At 50.5% G+C, this 9,318-nt stretch overlaps 1 protein-coding gene across 1 annotated transcript; it reads right to left on the reverse strand.

The window, feature by feature from the left end:
- Positions 1–1,811: 1,811 nt before the first annotated feature.
- LOC101609160 (somatotropin) lies at positions 1,812–3,289 on the reverse strand. The gene is made up of 5 exons (XM_004655071.2): positions 3,243–3,289; positions 2,888–3,048; positions 2,544–2,660; positions 2,253–2,414; positions 1,812–2,017 (listed from the first exon to the last, which is right to left on the reverse strand). The coding sequence occupies exons 1-5, from the start codon at positions 3,256–3,258 to the stop codon at positions 1,817–1,819; spliced, it is 657 nt and encodes a 218-aa protein (XP_004655128.1). The 5' UTR covers positions 3,259–3,289; the 3' UTR covers positions 1,812–1,816.
- Between the last annotated feature and the right edge of the window lie 6,029 nt (positions 3,290–9,318).

The following is a 9,318-nucleotide window of genomic DNA, read 5'->3' on the forward strand; positions in this document are numbered from 1 at the left end:
GTCCCACGTTAGCCAGATGCACAAGGGGGCGCACGCGTCTGGAGTTCGTTTGCAGAGGCTGGAAGCCCTGGCGTACCCATTCTCTCTGTCTCCCTCTATCTGTCTTTCTCTCTGTGTCTGTTGCTCTCAAATAAATAAAAAAAAAAAAAAACAAAAAAAAAAACCTCACGTTGTGTGTCTGGCTTTACTTGGGTACTAGGGTAATGAACCAGGTCCAGCATGCTTTGCAAGCAAGTGCCTTAAACTGCTGAGCCAGCTCCCCAGCCCCTATTTTGTTTTGAAACAGGGTCTTGCTATGTAGTCCAGACTGGCCTGGTACTCACTATATAGCCCAGGCTGGTTTTAAACTCACAGCAATTCTCTTGCCCCAGCCTCCCAAATACTAGGGGTTTGTGCCACCATGCCTGGTTTCAAACTCCATTTTTGAGCTGCTCCCATTTCCCAGATATTGTTAAACCAAGTGAACTTTACCATAAAATGGATGCACAAATATATAATCAATCCTATGATGTCACTCATGTTTTCTCACTTGAAGACATTTTTCTTCTGGGGTTAATAGTATGTCTCATTTTCATTTCTTTCCACTCTTGTGGGGCGGGGGGAGGCGGCTGTTTGCTTTTGCTGCTGCTGATGGGGAATGGACAAATGCCTCCAAGTACTTTATGGGGTTGACTTATGGCCCTTGTTGACCTATGAATGTTCAGGAAGCTGGGAACTCAACCGGAGTGAGTTGATTTACTAATCAGTGGAGAGGAATGATGTGTCTAGGAAGAGTGAATTTTGTTCTTTCTTTTTTTTTTTTTTTTAAGGTAGGGTTTCACTCTAGCTCAAGCTGACCTGGAATTCACTATGTAGTCTCAGGGTGGCCTTGAACTCATGGCAATCTTCCTACTTCTGCCTCCTGAGTGCTGGGATTAAAGGCATATTCCACCATGCCTGGTGAATTTTGTTCTTAAAAAAAATATATATATATATATTGGGGGCTGGAGAGATGGGTTGGCAGTTAAGGCATTTGCCTGCAAAGCCAAAGGATTCAGGTTTAATTCCCCAGGACCCACAAAAGCTAGCTGCACCAGGGGCACATGCATTTGGAGTTCATTTGCAGTGGCTGGAGGCCCTGGCACATCCATTCTCCCTCTGTTTGTCTCCTCTCTCTCTGTCTCTACTTGCAAATAAAATTATATATATATTGCCAGATGTGGTGGCCACACCTTTAATCCCAGCACTCAGGAGGCAGAGGTAGGAGGATCACTATGAGATCGAGGCCAGCCTGAGATTACATAGTGAATTCCAGGTCAGACTGGGCTAGAGTGAGACTCTACCTTGAAAAACCAAAACACACACACACACACACACACACACACACACACACACACACACGCACTTTATTTATTTGCAGGGAGAGTGAGAAAGAGAGAGAGAGGGAACAGATGCAACCAGGGTCTCCAGCTACTGCAAATAAACTCCAGACTCTTGCTTCACTTTATGCCTTTAGCTTTACATGGACCTGGGTAATTAAACCTGGGCTGGCGAGGTTTGCAAGCAAGCACCTGTAACCACTGAGCCATCTCCCCAGCCCATAAATTCTGTTCTTTCAGCAGTCTGGTTCCCAACGAAGCCCGCAGGATCCCTGCAGGTTGGCTTCGGAGTATTTTTTTTGCCCCATACTACTCCCCTCCAGCCCATAAAAGAAAGACATCTAGTCACACAGTATGATGCAACTTCATTTTATTAGGATAAGGGTGCTAGGCACTGGAGTGGCTCTTTCTGGGGCCAGAGGAGTCACTTGGGGGTGGGGATGATAGGTGCCATGCGACTAGAAGGCACAGCTGCTTTCCACAAAGCGGCGACACTTCATGACCCGCAGGTAGGTCTCCGCCTTGTGCAGGTCCTTCTTGAAGCAGGAGAGCAGCCCGTAGTTCTTGAGCAGCGCGTCGTCACTACGCATGTTGGTGTCAAACCTGTCATAGGTCTGTCTGAGGATCTGTCCAGCCCGCGGGCTGCCATCTTCCAGCTCCTGCCGTAGAAAAAACGATCAGGAGAGGCAGGAGTCCTGGGAGCTCTCACCCACCTCACCTCCCACCCTCCGTTTACCTCCCTCCCCTCCAGATCTTTCCTAGGGATTAAAGAGCAGGGAATGAATGAGGAAGAAGAGAGCAGCCGCCGTCCAGGCCCCTGAGAGGCCAGACAGACTCCAGGCCGAGGCATAGAGTTGTGTGGCCCCATGGCTGGGGCTGCAGTGCCAGCCTCACCCGCATCAGGGCCTGGATGCCCTCTTCCAGGTCCTTTAGCTTCTCATAGACGCGGTCCGAGGTGCCGAACACCAGGCTGTTGGTGAACACCCTGCTGAGGAACTGCACAGGCCCCAGCCACGACTGGATGAGCAGCAGCGAGAAGCGGAGCAGCTCCATGTCCTTTGGGGAAGGGCAGGGTGGTGGGTATGTGGCCAGGTGGCCTCTGCCTGAGCCCTTAGCCTGGGATGGGGGCTGATTGGAGGGAAGGGAAGGGGCACGCAGAAAGAGCCTGGGGGGGGGGTCACTCACCGATCTCTGCTGGGCCTCTTCCTTGCCAGTGGGGGCTGGGATGGTCTCTGAGAAGCAGAAGGCAGCCTGGGCATTCTGGATGGAATATCGCTGTCCCTCAGGGATGTAGGCACGCTCCTGGGGGTGGGGGGGAAGCATGGTCGCTAAGTGTGGGCTTGCGGCTGCCTCTCCATGCTATCCGACTGAGGGCTCCCCAGCTTCTGCTCATCTGGCAGCATTGTGCGTGCATCGGGTGTTCCTGACCACTGTCACTTTCCTCCCATGGCTTCCCGAGGCCAGGGCAGGGTGGGGGGATCTACCCCATCTGGCTATCCTGGCTAGACACCCATCTCTGAAGAGCTTACAAACTCTTTGTAGGTGTCAGCAGCCAGCTGGTGCAGGTGCTGGGCTCGGAGCACAGCGTTAGCAAACAGGCTGGCCAGAGGCATGGAGGGGAAGGCACGGGCCTCCTGAGGCCAGAGCAGGCAGAGCAGAATGACGGTCACGATCCAGGAGGTCCGAGAGCCTAGAGCAAGACAGGAGAGTGAGGGAGGACTGACGGCAAGGGCGAGTCTCCCCCTGCCCTGGGTCGGCTATGTCTCCCAATCCCCATAGAAACATGGCCAAACGTTTGGTTTAGAAGTCTTTACTCATATCAGGGCTGGTCCCCATTCCACCTGCAGGACCCCAATATCTCTCCTTGGTCCACACCATGCTCACCTGCAGCCATTGCCATGGGATGAGCTGTCCACGGGACCCTGGACAGTGTGGAGAGCTGAGCCCTGGGTTCTTCCAAGTGGGTCCCTCACAGGCCCCTTTTATACCCTGGCCCTTTCTCCCTCACCCCAAGGCCCCTGCCTATTTTCTCTATACATTTATTCATGGGACCATGGACGGCTTGTGCTGATGGATAATTTAGGATCTCCTCCCACTCGTCATGTTCCCACTCCTCTCCAGCGCTCACGTCCCCTGATCTTGTCATCTTCCTGTGGCCACCCTTGCCAGGTTTGAGAGAGATGGGCACACAAGGTCTCAGCTACAGAGACCACCAACTGTGTTCTTTTTAAAATTTTTAAAAATATTTATTTATTTATTTATTTGAGAGTGACAGACAGAGAAAGAGGTAGAGAGAGAGAGAGAGAAAAAATGGGTGCACCAGGGCCTCCAGCCACTGCAAACAAACTCCAGACGCGTGCGCCCCTTGTGCATCTGTGTGGGTCATGGAGAATTGAGCCTCGAACAGGGGTCCTTGGGCTTCACAGGCAAGCCCTTAACCTCTAAGCTATCTCTCCAGCCCCTGTGTTCTCTTTTTAAGGCAGAGGAGGGGTAGAAAAGAGTAGCCCAAGTCCAGAGATGCTCGGTAGGGTGTTCCTGTCATATAGTTGTCCATCAGGGAAGGCCCAGCGGGGGGGGGGGGGGCGGCGCATGTCAGGATGACTGTTTTAAAAGTACAGTGCTGACCCTTCCCACTTTCTATCTTGTCTATTTCTTCTTCCCTGCAGGATTTCCTCCACCCACCAGAGAAAATATAGGTGCTGGGCAAGGGCTACCTGGACCAGCTTGGGGGGTGGGGGGAGCAGCTAAATGTAGTGCTGACGTTGACCATTAGAGGGCGTAAATCCTACACATTGCCCTCCCCCAAGTCCTAGGGCTCTCTCAGGTCTGTGGGACAAAGGACCCAAATTGCAGATATGGCCACTGCTGCATGGACCTGCTCCAGTGCCTGCAAACCAAGGAGTAGGAATCCCAGAAACAGACCTGGCCCACCATGAAGATCCTCCTACCTCTGCCTCCCGAGTGCTGGGATTAAAGGTGTGGGCCACCATGCCAGGCTTAAATAGCTAATTATTATTATTATTATTATTGGTTTTATTTATTTATTTATTTATTTATTTGAGAGCGACAGACACAGAGAGAAAGACAGATAGAGGGAGACAGAGAGAATGGGCGCGCCAGGGCTTCCAGCCTCTGCAAACGAACTCCAGACGCGTGCGCCCCCTTGTGCATCTGGCTAACGTGGGACCTGGGGAACCGAGCCTCGAACCGGGGTCCTTAGGCTTCACAGGCAAGCGCTTAACCGCTAAGCCATCTCTCCAGCCCTTTTTTTTTTTTTGGTTTTTTGAGGTAGGGTCTCACTCTAGCCCAGGCTGACCTGGAATTCACTATGGAGTCTTAGGGTGGCCTTGAACTCACAGCAATCCTCCTACCTCTGCCTCCCAAGTGCTGGGATTAAAGGCGTGCGCCCCCACGCCTGGGGGCAGGAGGAATCTAATGCAGAGAGCAATAGGCCCAGGAGGAGGCAACTACAGGTACTAAGAAAGTGGTGGAATAAACAACCCGATGCAGCCGGATGTACTGAACCGAATCACATTGCCTTCAGATTTGTATTGCACGTTTCAGTGTGCTTCGTGTTTTCACTTCCTGTATCTTACTGGACCCCGGAGTGTGCCCCCCGACACAGCAGAAGACTCAAATGTGTCAGGGAGGGCCTCAGAGGGCTGGTGGGAAGGGCTGGGCCAGCACTTCTGGGTACCAGTGAGGGCATTGCTTACACTGGGGGATGATCTTCAGCAGCCTGGAAGTTCATGACGATCTTCATAACTGGATGTGCTAAGCAGTGTCCACTCTGGGGATTACTCCCCTGGGAGAGAATCCTTTTGGAAACGAAGGACTAAGTGCCCACTTGTGTTTTAGCACTTGTAGGAAGGCTGGGGCATTTTTCCTTATAGTAGCCCTCCACTTCACCTACTGTGTCCTATGGCTATATGTGGACATTTGTCTTATTCCACTTGCCTCACTGTAAGTAATTTCCTCTCTCGCTCGCTCTCTCTCTCACACACACACACAATCTCACATGCAGCTTAGGCTGGGTTCAAACTCTCCATCTTCCTGCCTCAGGCTGTAAGGGCTGGGGTGACAAATATGTACCAAGACTCTCTTATTCAGGCATTCATTGGTGGTACTGATGGTCCATCCTCTAGGCCAGACATTGCCAGCCACTGGCCTACCTACACGGACAGAAGATAGGACCGTTCCTCTTTTGGAGCTTTTGGTTTACCGGAGAGAGAGAAGATAGCAAGCAAATAAATACATAGTGGTCAAATGTAGACAGACATTTCAAATTGGGAAAACGACCATGAAGGAAGTAGCTGAGCTGTAGAGGCAAGAGAACAAGCCGGGGGATGGTGGGCGTGGGCAAGCTGGGGCAGTTCTGGGCCTGGGCACCGGGAAGTACCAAGTACTTGCTGATGGGAACAAATGCGTGGAAGAGTGAGAGGAGCCCCAGGTCAGGTGGACACATCGTGGCTCTACATCTCTCTATTAGCATATTTACTTTAATTTAACCCTATTTTAAAAATATTGTATTTATTTACTTATTTGAGACACACACACACACACAGAGAGAGAGAGAGAGAGAGAGAGAGAGAGAGAGAGAGAGAGAGAGAGAGAGGGAGAGAGAGGGAGAGGGAGAGGGAGAGGGAAGCAGATAGAGAGAATGGGCACGCCAGGGCCTCCAGCCACTGCAAACGAACTCCAGATGCCTGCGCCACCTCGTGCATCCGGCTTTATGTGGGTCCTGGGGAAGCAAACCTGGGCTCTTTTGCTTCCCCAGCAAGCACTTTAACTGCTAAGCCATCTCTCTAGCCCTTAACTTTATTTTCATTATTTTTCTGAGACAGGGTCTTGCTATGTACACCAGGCTGGTCTCAAACTTTTTTTGAGGGGGCTGGGTTAAAGGTATGGTCTTACTCTAGCTCAGGCTGGCCTGGAATTCACTGTGTATTCTCAGGGTGGCCTCGAACTTGCGGTGATCCTCCTATTTCTGTCTCCCGAGTGCTGAGATTAAAGGCATGTGCCACCATGCCAGGCCTTGGTCTCAAACTTGTGGCAATCCTTCTGCCTCTGCCTCCCAAGTGCTGGGATTATAGACATGAGCCATCATGCCTGGCTTTATCGTTCTTTTACTATGTAGTCTCAGGCTGGCCTTGAACTCACAGCATTTCTCCTACCTCTGTCTCCTGAGTGCTGGGATTAAAGGTGTGCACCACCACGCCTGGCTCTTATTAGTTAAATTTTGGTGTGTGTTTGGTATTGTATATGTGGTGTGTAGTATGTGGTGTGTGTGTGCGTGTGTATACATGTGTGTACAAGGTTGTACACTCAGGCACAGCCCAGCAGAGGATACTGGTGTCTTCCTTTATTGTTTTCATTTTATTTCCTTGTGACAGGGTTTCCCTCTGAAACTGGAGTTTGCTGTTTGTCCGTTAGACTGGCTGACTAGCAAGCCCCATTGATCCTCTTGTCTCTGTTCCTCCTACCCCCAGCACTGGGGTTACAGGCGTGTGGGGCTATGCCCAGTCTTTTATGTGGGTGCCAGGGATTGAACGTGGGTCCTCAAGTTTGTGCAGTAAGGGCCCTTACCCACTGAGTCATCTCTCCTACTCTCTCTATTTTTTTCTGTGATAGGGTTCTGCCCTGTAGCCTGAAATTCACTGTGCAGTCCAGGCCAGCTTCAGTCCTCCCGTCTCCATTTCCTGAGTGTGGGATTATAGCCCACCAAACCTGTGAACCACCAAATTGGCCATTAAAATTTTTTTTTATTTATGTATTTGTGAGACAAGAAAGATGGGGGATAGCCGGGTGTGGTGGCACAGCCTTTAATCCCAGCACTTGGGAGGCAGAGGTAGGAGGATCACCGTGAGTTCAAGACCACCCTGAGACTACATAGTGAATTACAGGTCAGCTTGGACTAGAGTGAAACCCTGCCTTGAAAAACAAATAAAAAAACCCAACAACAACAAAAAACCCCAAAAAACAACAAACAAACAAACAAACAAAAAGTGCTGGAAAGATGGCTTAGTGGTTAAGCGTTTGCCTGTGAAGCCTAAGGACTCCGGTTTGAGGCTCGATTCCCCAGGTCCCATGTTAGTCAGATGCACAAGGGGGCACATGCATCTGGAGTTCGTTTGCAGGGGCTGGAGGCTCTGGTGTGCCCATTTTCTCTCTCTGCCTCTTTCTATCTCTGTCACTCTCAAACAAACAAACAAACAAAAAGAACAATGGGGAAGCCTTTTGCCCCTGCAAATGAACTCCAGACACATGTACCACTTTGTGCATCTGGCTTTATGTGAGTAGTGAGGAACTGGACACCAGCCTGCAGATTTTACAAGCAAGCTCCTTTAACAGTTGAGCCATCGCCCCAGTCCTGGCTGTTTTTGTGCATGCGTGTGTGCGTGCGTGTTGTACCTGCAAGTGTGTATGCTTATTTGTGTGTGCGCGAGGGAATGTGTGTGTACAGGTGCATGTATGTGGAGGCCAGAGGTCAATGTCTGGTGTCCTCCTCAATCACTCTCCACCTTTTTATTTTATTTTATTTTTATTTATTTATGAGAGACAGAGTCAGACAGAGGGAGAGAGAATGGGCATGCCAGGGCATCTAGCCACTGCAAACAAACTCCAGATGTGTGCTCCATCTTGTGCATCTGGCGTATGTAGGTCCTGGAGAATCTAACCTAGGTCCTTTGGCTTTGCAAACAAATGCCTTAACTGCTAAGCCATCTCTCCAGCCCCCTTATTTTGAGACAGTGTCTCTCACTGAACCCAGAGTTCACCATTCGACTTGACTAGCTAGCGAGCAGGCCCTGAAGGGCCTCTTTCCCCACTTTTTCAGTTCTGGGGTTCTTGGCATGCCCCATTGCACCTGACAACCTGTGCCGGGGGAACAAACTCAGCCCCGTGTGCTTGTGCATAAGCCTTTAGTGACTGAGCCCTAAGAACTTTTTAAAAAATTATATTAGGTGGCTGGAGAGTAGGCTTAGTGGTTAAGGTGCTTGCCTTAAGGACCCTGGTTCAATTCTCCTGTAACCACATAAAGCCAGATGCACAAGGTGGCGCATGTATCTGGAGTTCGTTTGCTGTGGCTAGAAGCCCTGGTGTGCCCATTCTCTCCCTCTCAAGTAAATAAATAAATAAATCTTAAAAAAACATTGTATTAGGGGGTTGGAGAGATGGCTTAGCGGTTAAGGCACTTGCCTGCGAAGCCTAAAGACCAGGTTTGATTCTCCAGGTCCCACGTTAGCCAGATGCACATTGTGGTACATGCATCTGGACTTTGTTTGCATTGGCTAGAGGCCCTGACGTGCCCATTCTCCCTCTCTCTCTTTCTCTCTCCCTCCCTCCCTCCCTCTGTCCCTAATAAGTAAATAAATAAAAATGATTTTAAAAATTTGTATTAAGATCAGTCAAAATGTGCTTTGGACAAGCCATGCTATGACGAAACTCAGAATTTAATGCCTGTTAATTTTTGTTCTTTATAGTAAGCTGTGTTTCCAAGAAAAGGCTTCTGGGTTGGAGGGGAGAGCGTGTGGCTCAAGTGGAAGGCTTGTTGTTTGTGGGACTAGAGGGTGTCCTAGGGGGCCGACTGGGAAATTTGGGATGCATCCAAATATTTCCCAGTTTTAAGGTGGACTAAAAGGTGCAGATGGAATCTAGGAATCTCAAACACGGTGCTCCCAGATGGCCTTAAGGGTTTGCCGGTAAGGTAGCCCAGCTAGACACAGGCTAGGGATGGGTACCACCCGCCATTACCACCCAAAACAGCCACAGCTTTCGGTGTTTGTTTTTCTCTCAGCTCTGATTCTGCTGGAAAAACACCCAGAGCCGTGGGTCTGGTGGCCCCAGCCCAGGCAGCACCTGCAGCCAGAGGGCCGGAAGCCAAGCTAGCGTGGAGGGGAACCGGGCAGGGCTTAGACCAGGTCCCCGGGGACCAGGCTGGATTCCCCAAGTGGGCAGGGGG

The sequence above is a fragment of the Jaculus jaculus genome, chromosome 9 (assembly GCF_020740685.1).
Source record: "Jaculus jaculus isolate mJacJac1 chromosome 9, mJacJac1.mat.Y.cur, whole genome shotgun sequence".
Classification (NCBI taxonomy): domain Eukaryota; kingdom Metazoa; phylum Chordata; class Mammalia; order Rodentia; family Dipodidae; genus Jaculus; species Jaculus jaculus.